General features: G+C 40.2%; 1 protein-coding gene across 4 annotated transcripts in view; it reads left to right on the forward strand.

Annotated features, from left to right (window-relative positions):
- Positions 1 to 17,428, forward strand: part of SMARCA2 (SWI/SNF related, matrix associated, actin dependent regulator of chromatin, subfamily a, member 2) — a 266,143-nt gene extending 248,715 nt beyond the window's left edge. For all 4 annotated transcript variants that reach the window (XM_040357227.1, XM_040357235.1, XM_040357243.1 and 1 more), the window contains 5 exons: positions 3,665 to 3,770; positions 5,721 to 5,822; positions 10,201 to 10,333; positions 13,286 to 13,428; positions 16,417 to 17,428. In XM_040357227.1, coding sequence (XP_040213161.1) covers positions 3,665 to 3,770; positions 5,721 to 5,822; positions 10,201 to 10,333; positions 13,286 to 13,428; positions 16,417 to 16,452 — 520 coding nt within the window. In that variant the 3' untranslated portion in view covers positions 16,453 to 17,428. The remainder of the gene's footprint in view (positions 1 to 3,664; positions 3,771 to 5,720; positions 5,823 to 10,200; positions 10,334 to 13,285; positions 13,429 to 16,416) is intronic.
- The last annotated feature ends 4,182 nt before the right edge of the window (positions 17,429 to 21,610 follow it).

The raw sequence follows: 21,610 nt of genomic DNA on the forward strand, positions 1-21,610 counted from the left end.
AAAAGGAATAGCAGTTGGCAGAATGGTGTTTTTCCAGGCTGAATGGACAAAAAAAATGGAGCAGAGCATGTGCTACGCTCCACCCAGCGAATATCAGTACTTTGTCCCTCAACCTTAAAGGGTCACTAAAGGAAAACATTTTTTTGGCTAAATAGCTTTCTTTACCTTACTGCAGTCCTGGTTTCATGTCCTCATTGTTCCTTTTTGCTCTGATGTTGCTGTAATCCTTCTCTGTTCTGGACACTTCCTGGTTGTCTGTTTCCTGATGACCACAGTACTGGGAGATTCTACTTTCATTTTCCAAACCATCACTGCTCTATGGCTTTGTACATGCAAAAACGAAACTAAATGCAAAAACGAAACTAAATGCAAAAACGAAACTCCAGGTACATTATATGATTGATTTTTATCTATTTTTTAATCAATTTTAAAAGGAATCAGTTAACTATTATGTCTCTATACCCTGTAAACAGTCATTTCAGCAAAAAAAAAGGTTCCCAGCAGTGCACACAGTGAAGTAGCTCCTGGTGTTTCAGCCCAGCCAGCCTTGCTCACTTTATGGCCCTTTCACACGGGCAGACGAACGGTCCGTTTTTTACAAGTCCGTTTACGGACTTGTAATGCTTCCCTATGGGATTGCAGAAACGTCCGTAAAGATCCGCTTTTGCGGACGGAAGAAAACCCTATTTTTCTTCCGTCTGGCGGAACGGATCGGATGAATACGGACACACTGTCCGTATTCATCCGATTCCCCATAGGGGAGAGCGGAGGAAAGACAGGGCGGTCTCTGCACAGTGTGCGGGGACCGCCCTGTCCGCCGACAGCTCAGCGGAGATTTACGGATGATCCCCGCTGAGCAGACGGACACACACGGGGCAGATCAATACGGATCCGCTCCGTGTGAAAGAGCCCTTAGTCTTCAGGGGTCACTCCTGGGGCTGTGCCACACCTCTGGACCCAGAAAGTCCTGGGAGTAGCAAAGGGGTGTGATGAGAGGTAAATGCTTACTCTTTACTTTGCTGGTGTAGGTTGAAAATAGTGACAGGGTAACTTTTGAGTGTAGAATTGTTGGACTTTATCTTTCACGAGTCTCTATTTTAGCTCATGAATTCTTTTAACATCTGAAACTGCTCTCATTCTGCTATTTTCAACAGATATCTCACATAACTTTATTATGTACACCTGCCACAAAGCAATAATCCACCTTATATACCTTGTGAATTTTCTTGTATATAACAACATTTTGCCAAAATAGGTCATATGACATAACCTTTAAACTTTTAATGAGAATTTAAAACATGATTCTTAATTGAGCTGGAACAGTGTTTATACTGTGGTTAATTTTGACAGCCTCAGCTTTTCTGGGTCAGATATTTACATAGAATCTCCTGGCTATCTTTTTTGATGCCAGGATTGGCCTATGGTTAAATGCTTGAATATTCGTTGCTCACTGGATGAGTTTTTCTTTTTATTTTTTTACACTGGCATCCCTACTATCCTAAGTGTCATCGGGGCCCTCCCCTCAGCCTTGAGCTTCACCATCAAGCATTGATGGCCTTATTGAGATGTCCACAACTGGTAAAGAACCATAAACTAATGGCTGCTTGTGTTTGTAAAAATAATTTTTGTTTAAAAAAACACTTCCAGCCCAAGGACGTCATATGACATCCTGGACTTTCAGTGGGGATATCTGAAAGATGCCTGCAGCTACAGGCATCATTCAGATATCCATCTCTTCAGCCGGCGATTCTGTGCACCATAAGAATGATCATAGCGGCAGTTCCGCCGATTGATCGTTCTTATAGGCGAAGGGAAGGGACGTCCCCTTCGCGCCGCCACCCGGTGCGTCTCCGGGCTCTCCCATGCCAATAGGAGACCCGGAGAAACAATCTGCCGGCGCCGGATGGGAAGGCATAGAGATGACTGGTGACCAGATGGTCACCAGTCATCTCTATGATCATCGGTGGCCCGGGCGCAATGTAATGACTTCACGTCCGGGTACCGGTATGTAAACAAAGCCGCAATCGTGGCCGAAAGCATGAGATCCGTGAATTTTGTTTCATGATCTCATGCTTTCCAGCTTGGAGGAGAGATGTGGGGTCTTATTGACCCCCGCATCTCTCCATAAAGAGTACCTGTCATGAACCATTCCTATTACAAGGGATGTTTACATTCCTTGTAATAGGAAAAAAAAGTGATAAAAAAAAATGTAAAAATAAATTAAGTAAATAAAAAAAAAATTAAACGCCCCTATCCCCAGTAGCTTGCTCTCAGAAGCGAACACACACGTAAGTCCCGCCCCCACATATGTAAACGCGGTTCAAACCACACATGTGAGGTATCGCAAATACTGTGCGAGATAAAAAGTTGCAATGAACGCCATTTTATTCCCTAGGGTGTCTGCTAAAAAAATATAGTGTTTGGGGGTTCTGAGTAATTTGCTAGCAAAAAAATTATGATTTTTTCATGTAGGAGAGGAGTGCCAAAATAGGCCCGGTATGGAAGTGGTTAAGGATTAGGAAGGATGTTGTATTGGATCAAAAAGGACCAGTGTTTTTTTTTCTTCTTACTCCTGGATCGACCAGTTTTTAAAACTTTAAAACATTTTTTCTTTTAATTTCTTGACCAAGGGATGACGACATATTCAAGGGGTTGTAAAGATAGAAGTTTTTTTCATCTTAATAAGTTAAGATAAAAAGCCTTCTGTGTGCAGCAGCCCCCCTAATACTTACTAGATCCAGCAATGTTGCAGGAGTTTCTCATCTGCCCGGGACTCCTCTCCTTCTCAAAGGGTTTGTAAAGGAATTTTTATTTTATTTTAATAGCTTTCTTTTACCCTAATGCAGTGCTGTTTTCATGTCCTCATTGTTCGTTTTTGCTCTCAAGTTGCTGTAATTCTTCTCTGATCTCCACACTTTTTGGTTGTCTGTTTCCTGATAACCACACTACTGGGAGCTTTCTAGGAGGTGTGATTACTGTGTGTCTAAACCCCCTCAGCACCAATCAGTTTCGTTTTCCAAAACATCACTGCCCTGTATTGGCTCTGTACATCACAGAAGCAGGAAACAACATGCAAAAACGAAACTAGAAACTGTAGGTACATTATATGATTGATTTTTATCTATTTTTAATCATTTTAAAAGGAATCAGTTCACTATTATGTCTATATACCCTGTAAACAGTCATTTCAGCAAAAAATAAAAAATTCCTTTACAACTCCTTTAACATAACATTTCGAGACGACAGTGTGGCATCATTGGCTCCCGTTGCTGCCAATCAGTCAGTCAGCCAATGGGAAGAGAAAAAGGTTAGTGCCGGGCTGCGGCTCCATGTCTGCATGGACATAGTGAGCTGTGGCTCGGCTTGGGTGCCGCCATAGTAAGCTGCTTGCTGTGGGGGCACTCAACTGGAGGGAGGGGCCAAGAGCACTGCAGAGGGACCCGAGAAGAGGAGGATTGGGGCTGCTCTGAGCAAAACCACTGCACAGAGCAGGTAAGTATACCAGGTTTGTTATTTTTAACTAAGGAAAAAAAAAATGAGACTTTAATATCACTTTAACTGCTAGCTGTGACCAAGTTGTTATGCAGGATTTCTGCTTACGCTCTTATTACAGTGAGTTTATATGTCTAATTTTAAATTTATATATTTGTTTAATTATAAACAGCTCTGGACGACAGCTAAGTGAAGTCTTCATCCAGCTTCCCTCCAGAAAAGAACTGCCAGAGTATTATGAATTAATCCGTAAACCTGTTGACTTCAAAAAAATAAAGGTATGACTTACAGTAATTTGAGAAATGTTATGTGTTACGTACGTGTGGTTTTCCACAGTACTGTACACTGAAGGAAAAAAGGTCCTGATAATCACTAGTAAATAAAGCTTTTGTCTGTCTTACAAATGAGTAAGATTACATGAGTGACTCGTATTTTTTTTGTCATCTTAACTCACATTTGTTCTGTATATGTGCTTTGTGTTTTTGTTTACGTATGGGCTGCAATACCTATTTGAAGAACTTATTTAAAGGGGACCGATACTTGCCTTCGATGAAACGTCCCCAGTCGGTTGCTTCTTCGAGTGGCCAACTTCTGGGTACTGTTCGCCGGCAACTTTTATTGGCCAAGCCAAGATGTTGTGACTCCTGTGCATGCGCAGGTGTTCATTCACTTTGGCATTACCCAAGTTGTCATAAATAAAGGGGTTCTGCGCGAACCAACACAGTGGTAAAAAAGGTAAATCACTCTAAAAACATATATATATATATATATATATATATATATATATATATATATATATATATATATATATACACGGTGAATGTGAACAAATGGTAAAGGATGGGATTGTAAATAGTCCCAATATGTGAAATAAATATATAAAGTGTAAAACTCAAAAAAATTAATTAATAAAATAATTAAATAATTGAGCAAGAATCCAAAAAGTTGAGGTGATCAAAATGAAAAATCCCATGTCGTAACGCGTAGGGATTGGACAGAGCGTACACCTGGAGTGACGTAAGCCGGCGCTGAAGACGCCGCTCGTATGTTTATTCGTTGCACTCGTTTTTATGTTTTGATGTAAGCGCAGGTCTTTTCCTAATAAATACCCCCCTGAGTCTTACAATATCACACTATTGGAGCCCTTGTGTTCCTTTCTTTTCCCTCCCTGTTTTGGAGCTGTATTAGGAATTGGCCGAGGAGACGCTCCAGCTGATATTAGCAAGAGAGAAGATCTCTATAGTGATTCAGTATCTATTGGATGCATATTAATTTATGGTTTGAGGTAAGAGTTCTGGGAGCCTGGTGAGGGAGTGAACTATACATCTGTCAACTATCTGCTTAGTGGAAATCCAGCTACACTGCGACCACCATCTGACAGCTTGGCACACCATTATTGGGACACTCTTCTACTCACTTTTTCACCTATTTTTTACATTTTGTATATTTTATTTTTCATTTTGATCACCTCAACTTTTTGGATTCTTGCTCAATTATTTAATTATTTTATTAATTAATTTTTTTGAGTTTTACACTTTATATATTTATTTCACATATTGGGACTATTTACAATCCCATCCTTTACCATTTGTTCACATTCACCGTATGTGTATGTGTATATATATATATATATATATATATATATATATATATATATATATATTTTTAGAGTGATTTACCTTTTTTACCACTGTGTTGGTTCGCGCAGAACCCCTTTATTTATGATTTCTTGTTTGTGTATTGTAAACACTATTAGGCTTTGCAGCACCTTATCTGTTTTGGGTTATCACTTTTAAGGAGTCTGTAGTAGCGCGGAGGCTTTTTCTTTATTATATTACCCAAGTTGTACAATGAAACAAAAATGGCAAACACAGTCTTCGCAGAGGTGTATGCTGTAGCACACCTGTGTCAACGAGGCATTAATTGTCACAAAGGTTTACTAGTTATACTAGTCAAACTTTGCTTTGCTATGGAATTAAAAATCTAGATTCATTTTTAGCTATACATGGGGGAATAAAGTATGATTATTGTACATTTTGAATTAGTTAAAAAAAAAAAAGTTTCCTGATTTAAGAAAGGACTAGTTATTATTGCTGCTTACATTGATGACTATAACCTATTTTATAATATTTTATTTTATTACAGAATTGCTTTTAAAGCATTGCCCAGTTTCTTATTAATATAATTATTTGCACGGTCAGCTCATTTTTCTTTGTTTTTTTAAATAGGAAAGAATTCGTAATCACAAATATAGAAGTGTAAGTGACTTGGAGAAGGATATCATGTTGCTTTGTCACAACGCACAGACATTTAACCTAGAAGGATCACAGGTTGGTATTGTTCTTTTCACTTTATAAAGTTGTTGTATTTGAGATGCAGAACAGTACGCTGATTCACTGTGATTAATTAAAGCAGACCATGCAAGGTTTTACTCTCTATGCCATTTTTGCTGAAATTCAAACCGATGGGTGGCCCTGACAAAACATTTAAGGCCAGACAGTGCCTGTTAGATCTATTCACTGTTCCAAGCATTCAGGGCGCAGTTTAGCATGGATGGAGAAATCTTTTGATTTTCTCTCATTCACATATTTATGAATGTGTATACTTTAGGACTATGGTTGGCCTAAAGTGATTCTACAGGCAAGACATACAGTTTCTCACAAAAGTGAGTGCACCCCTTTTTTTATATATTTTATTATATCTTTTTATGTGACAACACTGAAGAAATTACAGTTTGTAAAGTAGTGAGTTTACAGCTTGTATAACAGTATAAATTTGCTGTCCCCTCAAAATAAATCCACATCCATTAATGTTTAAACTGCTAGCAACAAAAGTGAGTACACCCCTAAGTGAAAATGTCCAAATTGGGCCCAAAGTGACAATATTTTGTGTGGCCACCATTATTTTCCAGCACTGCCTTAACCCTCTTGGGCATGGAGTTCACCAGAGATTCACAGGTTGCCACTGGAGTCCTCTTCCACTCCTCCATGACAACATCATGGATCTGGGGGATGTTGGAGGCTTTGTGCTCCTCCACCTTCTGTTTGAGGATGCCCCGCAGATGCTCAATAGGGTTTAGGTCTGGAGACATACTTGGCCAGTCTATCATCTTTACCCTCGGCTTCTTTAGCAAGGCAGTGGTCATCTTGGAGGTGTGTTTGGGGTCGTTATCATGTTGGAATACTGCCCTGCGGCCCAGTCTCCGTAGGGAGCGGATCATGCTCGGGTTCAGTATGTCACAGTACATGTTGGCATTCATGGTTCTCTCAATGAACTTTAGCTCCCCAGTGCAGCCCCAGACCATGACACGCCTGTCGCCCACCACCATGCTTGACTGGGCAAGACACACTTGTCTTTGTACTCCTCACCTGGTTGCCACCACACACGCTTGACACCATCTGAACCAGATACATTTATCTTAATCTCATCAGACCACAGGACATGGTTCCAGTAATCCATGTCCTTAGTCTGCTTATCTTCAGTAAACTGTTTGCAGGCTTTCTTGTGCATCATCTTTAGAAGAGGCTTCCTTCTGGTATGACGGCCAGGCAGGCCAATTTGATGCACTATGTAGTGTATGGTCTGATCACTGACAGGCTGACCCCCCACCCCTTCAACCTCTTTAGCAATGCTGGCAGCACTCATATGTCTATTTCCCAAAGACAACCTCTGGATATGACGCTGAGCACATGCACTCAACTTCTTTGGTCGACCATGGTGAGGCCTGTTCTGAGTGGAACCTGTCCTGTTAAACCGCTGTATGGTCTTTGCCACCGTGCTGCAGATCAGTTTCAGGGTCTTGCCAATCTTAAAGCCTAGGCCATCTCTATGTAGAGCAATGATTCTTTTTTTCAGATCCTCAGAGTTCTTTGCCATGAGGTGCCATGTTGATCTTCCAGTGACCAGTACGAGAGAGTGAGAGGGAAAACACAAACATCAACACACCTTCTCCCCATTCAAACCTGAGACCTTGTAACACTAACGAGTCACATGACACTGGGGAGGGAAAATGGCTAACTGGATCCAATTTGGACATTTTCACTTAGAGGTGTACACGCTTTTGTTGCCAGATGTTTAGACATTAATGGCTGTGTGTTGAGTTATTTTGAGTAGGGGACAGCAAATTTACACTGTTATAAAAGCTGTACACTCACTACTTTACATTGTAGCAAAGCGTTGTTTCTTCAGTGTTGTCACATGAAAAGATATTATTAAATATTTACAAAATGTGAGGGGTGTACTCACTTTTGTGAGATACTGTATTTTACCTTAATGCATTTCTTGCAATAAGGTAAAAAAAAATATTTTAGAGAAAAAAAAAGTTAAACCTTTAATCACTTTAAGGGACCCAATCACACAAAAATGCAGTTGTGGGGAACATGCATGGAATTGTGCATGGAACATGGGTTTTTCGCACCGCGTTAAAAATGCACTGCCTTTGCAATCTGCAGCATATGTCAATGCAATGCTAATGACACCATAAACACAAGTCATGAATGCAGGTAGTTTGCCTGCACCAGATCGCATGGTATAGAAGCATGCACTGCTTTTTGTGCATTGCAAAATTCAAATGAATGGGCTGAAAATGCCTTACATTCTAGTCGCAGAGGAACACAAGCATGTTCCTGTGCATTTCCTGATTTTGGCCCTTAGTCCAAACAAACCATATCGGCTATCATTCAGCCTGATAGCAAGTGTCATGCCGTGTACACATGGTCGGAATTTCCGACAAAAGTCCGATGTGAGCTTTTGGTCGGAAATTCCGACCGTATGTAGGCTCCATCTGACTTTTTCTGTCGGAATTTCCGACAACAAAAATTTGAGAGCTGGTTCTCAATTTTTCTGACAGGAAAAATTCTTGTCATAAATTCCGATCGTCTGTATGCAATTCCGACGCACAAAAAAAGTGCATGCTCCAAATCATTGAACTTAATTTTTCTCGGCTCGTCGTAGTTTTACGTCACCGTGTTCTTGACGGTCGGAATTTTGAGCCAACATTTAGTCGGGAAAAAAATCCAAGGTTTTCTTGTCGGAATTTCTGATCGTGTGTAAGCGGCATTAGGCTGAGTTCACACCTGAGTGTATCGTTTTCAAGTTTTTTGGGGGCGTTTTTTTAAGCCTTTTTTTTTTGCAAGCTTTTTTAAAGCGTTTTTGAAGTATACAGGCTTGTCCCCGGGTTACAAATAAGTAGGGTCTGTAGGTCTGTTCTTAAGTTGAATTTGTTTGTAAGTTGGAACAGGTACATTTTATAAGTGTAGATACAGCCCAAGAAAAAATGTTTTAAGCTTGTTGGATAGCATATGGAAGGGTTAACAAGATTTCACCTAACTTTGTTCCTGTGACAAATTAATTTTGAAACTTTGTGTTGTGGAAGCAAGCCTTGGTGATAAAGCATTAGTGGAGATACCTTTTTCCCATAATAACTCTTACAGGAGTAAATTTCCCTTCCTAGGGGTAGATTTCCTCTCACTTCCTGTTGTCACCCTCTGTTTGTAAGGAAGTCGGATGTTTGTAACTAAGGGACCGCCTGTATTACAATCGTTTTCACAGCTTCAGGCATTTTTGTTTAACCAATTTAAGCACTAGGGGGAAGAGAGGGAAAGGAAATGAGGGATGGAGAGATTCTGCTCAAGTCATAAAAAATGCTTGTAATCTGCCAAAAAAGAAGCTCAGTACTTTTTTGAGTTTCAGGCGACAAAATGCTCATATGTGAACAGGGGCCATTTAAATGAATGGAATTTTGCTTGTTGGGCCTTTTGGAACTTTTGAGATGAGCGTTTTACAAGCTGAAAATGCTCAGGTGTGAGCGCAGCCTCATTGTTTGTTTACCTTCCACAACTGCCCAAAACATTGTGTATCATTGTGCTTAATAAAAATAGAGCTTGCAACCACAGACTGTGAATTAAGTGGGGATATGTGAGCAAGATCTTCCCTAGTGGGTGCCTGATATTTATGATTGTGACGTTGACATGCAGATGTGTTATTAACTTTGGATGCCCTTAATATTGTATAGAATGCCTTTACACTGAACGGCTTATTGATTTCGGCAATTTGGGGCTGAATTTGGTCACCTATCGGGTCCTTAAATGGGTTGTAAAGGTACATTTTTTTTTCCTAAATAGCTTCCTTTACCTTAGTGCAGTCCTCCTTCACTTACCTCATCCTTCCATTTTGCTTTTAAATGTCCTCATTTCTTCTGAGAAATCCTCACTTCCTGTTCTTCTGTCTGTAACTCCACACAGTAAAGCAAGGCTTTCTCCCTGGTGTGGAGTGAGGGGGCGAGCAGGACGCTCTCTACGTTTCAGATAGAGAAAGGAGCTGTGTGTTAGTGGGCATCCAGACTCTCCTGTAGTCCAAGGGAGGGGGCGAGCACGACACTCCACACCAGGGAGAAAGCCTTGCTTTACTGTGTGGAGTTACAGGTAAAGGAAGCTATTTAGGGAAACATTTTTTTACCTTTACAGCCCCTTTAATGCTGTCCAGTAACCTCTAGCACTGCTGTGATAGGCCAAACCCATTTTGGTCAGTGACCATGATAGTTTAGATAAAAAGTTAAATATGACAGGGGTGAGAAAAGATCTACTAATCAAAGTCTCAGACCAAGGTAAAACAAAAAGGGGTCACTAATTGTTGTGATGGACTTGCTGTTATATTTCTTTATTCAATCAGGCAATACTAAAACACTAATCTGCTTTATTATATTTTTAGATATATGAAGATTCAATTGTGCTACAATCGGTCTTCAAGAGTGCAAGACAAAAGATTGCAAAAGAGGAGGAAAGTGAAGATGACAGCAATGAAGATGACGATGAGGATGATGAAGATGAATCCGAATCTGAGTGTAAGCCATTATTTTAAATGCAGTAGTATTTTTGAAACAACATTTTTTTGCTGCCTAATATAAATTGCAGCAGCATTTTTGTTTCCTCAATTTCTATATAAAGTATACCAGTATTTTTTTTTTTTATTAGGGCCACTATCACAAACTTTTTTCACCTTAATGGCCAGGATTGAAACCACTTGGTCACACCACTTATTGAAAACTGGTGCACATTTTAGTTGAATGCTGATTTACTTTGACAGACTATTATTGCAAGTGGGATTATGGGTTGGGCAGTAAGAGACGCTTCCTCACTACAACATTGGCGTTTGAGTAGTACATGAGTAGTACATGCCCAGGACAAACCAAGGTGGTACTAGAATTTCATTTTTTTTTTTTAAGGTATTTAAATGTAATAGAACTTTTTAAAAACAGTTAAGTTCTTTAACCTCTTGCCGACCAGCCGCCTTCATTATACTGCAGCAGGTTGGTTCCCCTGTGCCTTGGGTGTATGTTGGCCGATTCAAGAGCTATAGGGGCTCGCACACGACGCTGGAGCCGATGCGCGCAGCCGCGTTGTTCACCGGCAACCTGCGATTGCACCTCAGAGAGCCAGAACAGGGATCTGTCAATGTAAACAGACAGGTCCCCATTCTGTCAGGGAAGTAGAGAGAGATCTGCTGTTCCAAGTGATCAGGAACAGGGATCTCTCTCTACTCACTGTCAGTCCCCTCCACAGTTATAAACACCTCCCCAGGGTACACTTACCCCCTTCCATGCCAGTGACATTTATACAGTAATCAGTGGCTATTTTTAGCTCTGATTGCTGTATAAATGTCACTGGTCCCAAAAAAGTGTCCAATATGCCCACCGCAATGTTGCAGTCCCGCTAAAAATCACTGATAACCACCATTACTAGTAAAAAAAAACGAATAATAAAAATGCCATAAATATATCCCCTATTTTGTAGACGCTATGACTTTTGCGCAAACCAATCAATACACGCTTATTGCGTTTTTTCTATATATACCGTATACCAAAAATATGTAGAATACATATTTGCCTAAACTGATTATTTCTTTTTTTTACATAATTTTTTGGGATATTTATTATAGCAAATGTAAATAATATTGTGTTTTTTTTTCAAAATGTTCTTTTTTTTTTTTATAACGCAAAAAAACAAAAACCGCAGAGGTGACCAAATACCACCAAAAGAAAGCTCTATTTGTGGGGGGGAAAGGACATTGATTTTGTTTGGTTACAGCGCTGCACGACCGCGCATTGGTGAAACGACGCAGTGCCGTATCGCAATAATGGCCTGGTCATTAAGCAGGCAAATCTTCCGTGGAGTGATTAAGTGTTTTTGTTCTTTATTTAGTATAGGACAAGATTTATGTTTAAAAAAAAACAGCAATTTCCAGAACCCAGTACAGTACTTCCAATTATGGAACAAATATTTTGTAGCAGGCCAACTTTAGGGGTAAACTGAGAATATATCTTCATGTTTCTATGTCATAATGGATTATAACACTGAAATCATCATTTATGGAGATTGTCACAAAACTATATAGACAAAATGTATTTATTTATGACCTAATGTAAAAAAAAAATATATATATATTTTTTTTTTTTGGTGGGGGGGGTTTTAAGATAAGAAAATAACATAGCTGAAAATGTATTATTTACATACATACATACAGCCAATCTAAACTAGCTTTAGACATGAATTGAAAAATACCAGTTTTGAACAGGCTTGGTGGTGATCGTCATATCTCAATCATGCAATATAGGACACAGGCTGGATATCCATAGACCCTAGGTTATAGGCTGCTACTTTCAGGTGATTGGACACTGGCAAAGGCTTGCTGGACACATCCTCTGGATGAATGAACCGGTGAGCAATCTATTTTTAATGGTGGTCCTATTGCAGGAACTGCCTGTTGGAAGGCAAGTTAAGTATTTCTGTAAGGCAGTCTATGTATACCGTGCAATATGACTTGTGCTCAGCTGTGTACCTCCTATTCCTAATTGTTTAAAACAGGAATGTCCACCCTGGCATTGTGGTACGCACGATTCTAGTGCTGAAGTCAAGGGTTGATACAGTGTAGAATCAAGTTTAGACTAGGGACTATTGTGGCTGAGCTGCTGACTGGCAACAGTTCTTTCGATAGGATTGCCACCTTTTTGGTTTTTATTCTAATCTAATATTTCACTCCCCTATCTTGTCCTAAATAGTTTGCTATCCTTTTTCTGCTTTGTGTAACAAATATTTTGGGACTGGTAGGTGGCCAGTTTCTTGAAGATGGCTGTTTGCATACCACTTGAGGTTTCCCTTTGTCACCTGGGAATGCAATGGGGGCTTAGGAACTGCAAAGTAGTTGGACAGCACCACCTTAAAACCACTTTTACCTACCAGTCTAGCACACAGAGAAGGAGATGTATCTGCTGTTATCCAAGGAGAGGGAAGAGGCGTGCAGTTATTGGATGCGTTGTAGAGGCATAGGGGCTAGGTTCTTGCCATTGCCATGGACCCAGTACTTCTGTAAGTCCAGTGATTTTTTCCAAAAAGCTCCTTCTGACTGAAGTGATTGTGTCTGTGTTTTATCCCTGTGGAAAAATACCTGTTCATGTACCAGAAATGCACTTTCCTTTTTTATTTTTGTTGGCTGATAGCACGCAGCTTTTTTGTATTTTGAGTGGTGACAGCCTGCCCATTGCCTTTTGCTACTCAAACCATCCCACTCTCAGATCTCTACAACAAAAAAGATAATCATTCTGTAGTCAAAGAACAAGGATGGTTCTTTCTTTGAGATAACACAGGAAGTATGCGGCGTTGATCTGACAAGATCAACAGATATTTTTTGCACTGAGAAAACAAAATGCTTTTGATGGTATATTTAACAAACCAAAATGGAGCAATTACGAGGGTTTACATACAGTTTGATTCCTTTTTTTTTTTTTTTTTATATATAGCAAAATCTGTGAAGGTGAAAATCAAGTTAAATAAGAAGGACGAAAAGAATCGAGATAAGGGAAAAGGGAAAAAGCGACTGAGTCGAGGGAAAGCCAAACCAGTTGTCAGTGATTATGACAGTGATGACGATCTAGACGATAATGTAAGTTGTAACAGTAAAATAACTCTTAACTGTACATTCTGTATAGCAAAGTTGGCTATAATGTAAAAATTAGATTCACTCATCAAAGCGGTCATTTTTGAGTCTACGTGTGCTTATGTGATGGTACAATTAGCCAGGTATGTTTTTATATGTTTGTAATGCGGGCCATACATGCGGTTATGTGATGGTCTGCTGGATGCCATGTATGTTGTTATATATCTGTAATACTGACCATACATATATTGAATTGATCGTTGGATGAATAATTTTACAAAAGTTTACAAGTTTTCGATCATTCTTTGGTCCAATTCTGCACGATTGAAACAAAAGTGAAAATGATCGTTTTGGCTGGGAAATAACATCACATTAAATGTCATCACGTGATTTTTAGCAATATTTTTAGCTTGACAAACTTGGCATTGAAGAGATTAAATTGATGCAAGTGAATTTAATGTATGTGTTGCATGAAAAAACGGATGTGTGTGTGTGTATAGCCAACATAACGCTTATCTGTATTTTCATCTTGTGTATAGCATGTAACCACTAACTACACAAATGGAATGCACAGTTGTAGGGTCTGTGGCTATGTGCACATAAATACTACTGTTTGTGCTTCTGGAATGATGCACAGTAAAAACACCTGTATTCCCAGAACCTAAGAAAGTGGTGTTTACTTCATGTAGGCTTGCCTTGCATTTGTTTCATACAGTGATACCTGGGTTATTAAATGTCATTTGCTATATTTTACATTTTCCAGTCAATGGTCTGAACTGGCTGGTTCCATTGATTTTAGGTCTAGACCAGTGGTGGCCCCCCTTATTTATGCGTCCAGCCCCTAAACTACATGCAGAAAGAAAGAGAATATTTGGGACTTTAGGTGAGATGCAAGGGAGGGTTTGCGACCTCCATCCCTAATTGCTATGCAAAAAATGAAGGGGGAAGGGTGGGACTTTGATCTACAAATGGCACCGAACTCATGGATTCCAATGGGGTTTTTTGTTTGTTTTTTAGAAGCTAGTGATTAGAGCCAGGGGCTCTAATTGGCGTTAAAAAAAGGTGGGCTCTGAGCCCACTTATGGGACAATAGCAAAATCATATTTGCTATTGTCTTCCTAATTCTTCTTCTGGCCAATCAGGAAGCGGGTCCTGCTACCCGATTGGCCGAGAGGAGGAGGCGGCAACACAATCATTACCAGTCGGTAGGTTGGTCACAACCCCCCCATCCCAAATAAAATTGAGCACCAACCAACTGTGATCCCTTATACCATTTTCATCCTTGCAGCCCCTTCTTCCACTGTAGGTGCAAGATTCTGGTTCAAGTAATATGCTGTCATCCCCTAAAACTCTGAATTGCCTTCTGCTAGCTAGTCAGTGACATATTTTCAATCAAAGGGTTAAAACAACTTACAGCTGAACTTTTTACAACTGCTCAATGGCAATGAATCAGTGGTCCTAACTGAGTTAAATACATTTTCAAGGGGCTATATTTATTTCTTCTAAGGACATAATTTAATTCCATAAAAAAAGATGATAAGCCCAGGTAAATGGCATTATATCAGCTAATATTTTTGGCACAAGGGACAGTTCTATAGTCATTGAAGTGTCCCTTGAGCTGGTTGAGCTTGTCTTGTTGAAATCCTCATTCCTCACCCCCATCTTTCCCCCTCTCCCCCCCCATAACACTGCAGTGGTAACTTGTCAAAAGTGCCGACTATGCCCACCCTTTCTGCGCCCCCACTTCACCCCACATTATGAATGGAGGATGAACAGATGAATGTAAGGTCCACCTCCTCAATTTTTCATTGATGGAAACTCTAGTAGAATGTCTATGAATAGAGGAGACAGCAGAAAAAATCGTCACTCTTGACAAATGCATATGAAAGCTGCAGCACCGGAAGGTTATCATTTAGGTGGATTTGGGGGACAGCACACTTAAAGGGGTGGTTCCCCCTAAAACACATTTCTAACAATAGATTCGTAAGGTAGGCTGGCTTTTTTTTTTTTTTTTTTTCGTACATACCGAGATCTCGGCGTCTCGTCCCTTGGCGGTGGGCGTTCCTATTTGATTGACGTTCCTCGGACGGGCGCATACGTGACGTCACGACTTTCCGACAGAAGCCGAACGTCATTGCGCAGGCGCCATATAGAGTCGGCTCTATACGGCACCTGCGCAGCGACGTTCGGCTTCTTTCGGAAAGTCGTGACGTCACGTATGCGCCCGTCCGAGGAACGTCAATCAACTAGGAACGCCCACTGACAAGGGACGAAACGCTGAGATCTCGGTATGTACTAAAAAAAAAAAGCCAGCCTACCCGCAGTGTAACGGGTCTTACGAATCTATTGTTAGAAATGTGTTTTAGGGGGAACCACCCCTTTAAGATTTCAACAAGACGACCAGTTGGCAGCAAAGTGGACAATTTTCATTGAATTTAAGCACTATCCTTTGTGCTGAATAAAAAAAAAAAAAAAAATGCAGGCTTTAATTGCTTCCCTTCTGTCAATTCTTTCCAGAAAAAAAAAAACATTCAAGCCAATGAGGAAATGAGTGATGAATGAAGTAAAAATAGTTAGATTTTTACACAGAGTGTTCACAGCTGCTATGTGAGTTTGCTAGAGAGCTGTGATGTGAGAAAGGGCCTACAACAGCCTATATCCACACTGTTGGGATTGCAAGAGAAGTGGGATAAGCCATTTTTAAGAAAAAGCTTACTAAATACACCAAAACTTATTTTAGTGATGGTCACAATACATTTTTTTGCAGCCATTCATACAAAATCCACATAACACCAAAGGTTTACAATTTTTTTTTCCTCACAACTGTATTGAATATTATTGTTGACATGGATAGACTGGCAGGAAATGTTGTATTTTAATGATCATCAATGAATTTCTGCATGTCTCCTCTCTGCATTTGTATTGTTTGGCATGTAGTGTTTTTATTGCTTTCCTGATGATTCTAATTTTTATTTTCAATGGTTCTGATTACAGGATCAATCTGATGTAACCGGAAGCGACGATGAGTGATACACAAGTAACCTGTTTTCTTGGCGAAGTTTGTCATTTTCTAGTTTCAACTCATCCAATGTTTTTTTGGGTTTTTTTTCTAATAAAAATGAGAAAATACACAATGGGGTTGTATCACTACTCATCATCTAGAAGGAACGTTAGACTAGTGTCAGACATACATGATCTCGTCGTGTTCAAAAAAAAAAAAAAAGATTTTTGTAACATTGTCACCAAAATGGGCCTGCAATATGAAGCAAGTGTCACATTTTTAAAGAAAAACTGTGGATTGTTAGTACATTTCTGTAGGTGGACATTTAGCTGGGTCCCCTGTACCTGGTTTCCTATGCTATGGTGCAGCTTACATCAGTGCAAAGCTGAAAAACAATTTTTGTAGCAACTTGAACTGGGGCAAACTGATACAAGTAACTGGTTATTTTATTTTTCATCAGGCAATTTTATTGGTTTTATGTTGCTGTGGTTCAGTATTTTTATTTTTTAATTATTATTATTTTTTTTTTTTCATTTTTTGATTATGGTACATATATGCAACTCTCATGTACTGATTAACCTTTTTGCTGCTAGAAGGGCCTTCGGTATCTTGCTTGGCTTTGGCTCTGCTAGCGCATAAAGTGTTAATTTGCTGTTCTTTTCCTAATGTTTCCTCTCCCAGCCTCTTGTTTTTCCCCACTTTAAACAGAGTTCTAAACTTATAAACTATATGGTTAAAGTAATGTTTTTTTGTTTTTTTTTGTTGTTTCTATTACAATTTCTATTTGTTATGAAGAAGTTTGGTTAAACATGTTAATTGTTGCAAACTATATATAGTATATTGGAATGCTTTTTTCTCCCTTTCTCCTTTTTCTTTAAACTTTGTTACCAATGTGGATAATCAGCTTTTCCCTGAAGTGTACTTAATCTTTGCTTTCTTTGCACAATGTCTTTGGTTGCAATTCATAAGCCTGAGGCAAATAAAATCCCAGCAATTTTGAGAAAATTGTTGTGTTGTGGTTTCATAATGAACTCTCACTTTCACTGTAATCTATTCTTGCATAGTTGTATTAGACTACAAGACTTTGGGGCACCGCCTGATGTGAGCAGTGGTACATATATGTTCTGTCTTGTAGTAAAATGTTCTCACTGTATATAAAAAGAAAAAGACCAATGATTAGCCCCATTTGTAATAGGAAGAATTCAGCGTAAAATTGTATTAAATGTATGGGGACTGCTATTGCTTCTCTCCTGAAAATGTTTGTTACCTTGTTCTATGGCCTCAGGATCTACTGATCTGCTTCTTGTTTCAATCAAAGGTATTGAAGCCAGTGGTGCTACGTGACAACCAGCTGGGATCCATCATTGGGATACATCTAATCCCCACAGATTGCTGTTAATTTTTCCGGAAGGTCCTAGATCCATCATTTCAATATTTTATTTTACTTGGACTATTTACTCACTAATTGCATTTATTAGAAGGACCTTTTTAATATCTTTGAAGTTGTGGGACATTATGTATTGATCATTTTATATATATTTTGTGTTCATTCAACATTCTTTCATCACTTTCACTTTGAACAGAACTCCCCCATTCAGGGTGTTCTACTGTTTATAGTGTTATCACTCTTTAGCGCGAGATCACCCTTTTTTTGTATTTTTTGTAGCTTATAGGCATCAAACGGTAATAGAAAAATGTTTTGAAATAACTGATTTAAAGTATCGCATGATGCAGTATAACAGCTTCATTATGGATAAAAAAAAGCCCAGCAATGCTATCTTATAGTTTTTTCCCAGCAGCCATTTTGCCAGCTAACCAGGTAGAAGTTTATGCTCGCTTTCTGATGAGCAGATTTTGTGTAAGCCCATCAATTATTGGTGCCCACTTTTTTTCTTTTTTTTTGTCAGTCAGTGGATAGTCTTGAATGGGCAGGACAACCAGAGTACAAAATGTTTGGCTCCACCTACCAGCAATTTCAGAAAAGGGTGTGAATCACTGCATTTTGGGCTACAGCAACTTTTCTTGTTTATAAGATAATAGCAGGGGTCACCTGTGACATGTTTTGTGTTTAAAATAGCATTCCTTAATCGTATATTAAAGGAAACTTGATATTCATGACTGCTTGGGTTATGCTGCCACATTCAGGGGAATTTACACTGGCCAAAAAAAGGCACCCATTCCAACTTGGCTAAGCCTCAGATGTCTCTGATTTTCATTGTAAGTACTCCTGATGACTTGGAGGGCTTAATCACTTTGCCCTAATGACCAAGAGGGAGTGTGCACAGATCCCGCATACAAGAGCGTAGACAGAGCCTGTATTGTCTGTTGGCCGGTGCGGGGTCCTGCAGACCGTGATCTCCAGGATACAGTGTATCAAGTGACCTTGTTGGGTGGGTGCTATACAGGTCCATGGTGGTGATCCCCCCTATAAGGGAATAGAGTTCCCAAAGGAAGTGTGGGGTACACAGGCTGTGATGGGTGAAGATTGAACCTGCAGCTTTGGACTGGGGATTGCCTTTTGATGTTATATTGGAGCATATAGCGATCTCCCCTGGCAATGTTCTTTGTGTTTCTGGGGTGTTTTGTGCAGTTTTTTCCTATGGAGCAACATATGGTAGTGGAAAGCACAAAAGGAGTGGTACAGCAGTCATGTGCATTGATGTTGTCCTGCTCGGGCACCAATTTTACCCGTGCACCACACTGGAATCCACCTATTGTAAGTAGCACTACCTGATCTTGAAGGATACCATATTCAGCACCATTCTGCCTCCAGCCCTTAACTGCAGTTGTCGCTACTTTAGATGGACACAGCAAGTATTGGGACACATGTCTACAATGGTGACTTGCTACATAAATGTCTTGTCAATATTCCTATCGCACACGTTCCTGACAAGTATGGCTCTTAAAATGGTGGGTGCTGCAGCGAAAACCAGCTGGGTCCTGGGAAACATCAAGCAAGTGTACATATTCGTCGGCACACCATGGATCAACAGCTTCTGTGCAAAGGTTTCTTTTATAGAAAGAGATCACATCACAGAGATAAGTGCAACATTTCGGGCCCCTTCGTCAGGCAGGTGATAACGTGCAATAGTGTCAAAGCAGAATATAAATATATCCGCCACCAATCAGAACATGCAAAAATTAAAAAAAATAGTGACACCCCCACCCTGTGACATCAATATAACATCAGAATACAACAAAGTTACCTGAACTAATAAATACCTAATGTTGAGGAATCCAACCGGAATGCATAGCGTCAGTGTATGTGCAGTAGATCGACCACATCTGCCAGATGCGCCCGATCAAAGCCAAGCAGCCACTGATGTAACGCCTGTACAATTCATATTGATGTCTAGTCTGGACAGTGCTTGATTGGGTATAGCACATACCATGCTGTACTATCTTATTATTTTCTGTTTGTACTCTTTTCCTTTGGTTTCTCACACTCTATGCACACCTGTGATTTTCGCTTGGGGTAGCCGATAGGTCATGAATACTTATGTTTTTTTTCAATATATTCTAAGGGCTGAATGTGACAATTTGTTTACCACTGGCTCGCACATGATAATTTTTTCTTATTTTTCCTTGTCATATTAAAGCAGAGGTCCGGTAAAAAAAAAAAAAAAAACATTTAAAGTCAGCAGCTGCTAACACTGTAGCTGCTGACTTTTAATAAGGACACTTACCTGTCCTTGTCGCCAGCGATGTCAGCCCCCGCCGAGGCCGATCCTCGATCCTGGCAGCTCCAGGCGCCGCCATGCACAGTAAGAGCTGACATCCACTGTGCGGCTTCACTGCCCGTTTCCTACTGCGCATGCGCCAGCAGCGCGGCGCTTTGTGAATGGGCCGGTTGCTTTCTGGGATACACACAGTTCCCAGAATGCAGCGCGCCCCATTCACAAGAAGAAACCAAGTGTAGGAGGAAGAGAATCCACCACGGAGGATGAAGAGGCAGATTCGGGACTTACGCATAGCAACAGCTATTTCCAGTAAGTAAACTTTTTTTTTTTTTTTTGCTCCACCTTTCTCTTTTTCTTGTTTCTTTTCTTCTTTTTTTCCACGTTCCCCTATTTTTCCTCTCTACCACTTTGACCTCAAAACGACGTGCCGTGATTGCCTTCCGGAGCACCTGAATGGTAACATAAACGCTGGGTCCTAGTGGCTGCTTGGCTTTGATCGGCGCATCTGGCTGATGTGCCCAATCTATTGCACATACACTGACGCTATGCTTGCGGGCTGTATTCCACAACATTAGGATTCATTTATTGCTTCAGCCTGCTTTACGTTACTTTGTTGCCTTTTAGTTTTTTGCCGTTATTCTGATGTCATATTGATGTCACAGGGTGGGGTGTCACTATTTTTTTATTTTTACATGTTCTGATTGGTGGCTGATATATTTATATTCTGCTTTGACATTGTTGCACTTTATCACATGCCTGGCGAAGGGTCCCTGTGCGGCTCCGAAACGTTGCACTTATCTCTGTAATGTGATCGCTCTCAATAAAAGAAACCTTTGGACGGAAGTTGGTTGATCCATGCTGTGCTGGCGAATATGTACACTTGCTACATAAATGCTCTGGAATTGGCTAACACTCCTCTCAGCTGGGTGGCAGCTATATTCACATACTTTATCTCTCAGCTAGCCATGTACTTATGCAGGCAGGGAGGTTGAGGGAAGGACAATAGGGTGGATTCTTAAATCCTCCTATCAAGTAGGATGAACCCACTGCAAAGTTCACCTTGTAGTGGCATCCCAAAAACTCAGAATAACTCTGAATCCCTGCCTCATCTGGTATTTCCACTGTTTCAGGGGCACAATCCTTCTCTTAATTTTCATCAAAGGGGACATTTTCTGTAGCCATATCTGGACTGTATGAAGAACTCTCAGGGGTTTTCTATGGGACACAAATGTGGGTGAGGTGTCAGATGAAGCTCCTCTGTGTACAAGTCCTCCCAAAATGAATCTCTGGGTCCAGGGCTGTGAGACACAGAAGACCACAGTGAGCTTTCTAGCGGATGTGTGATGCTCTCCAATCGGAACACACAAAAAGTAGTGAATGCACTACTTTTGAAAAACGTGCTTGACCAAATTACCAATGTATTGGCACTCACAGCAGATCACAAAGGCAACGCATTTTGAATGTGGTGCAGGATACATGCACGGAATGCGCATTCCTGGTACTGCAT

Source organism: Rana temporaria, chromosome 1 (assembly GCF_905171775.1).
Source record: "Rana temporaria chromosome 1, aRanTem1.1, whole genome shotgun sequence".
Lineage (NCBI taxonomy): Eukaryota > Metazoa > Chordata > Amphibia > Anura > Ranidae > Rana > Rana temporaria.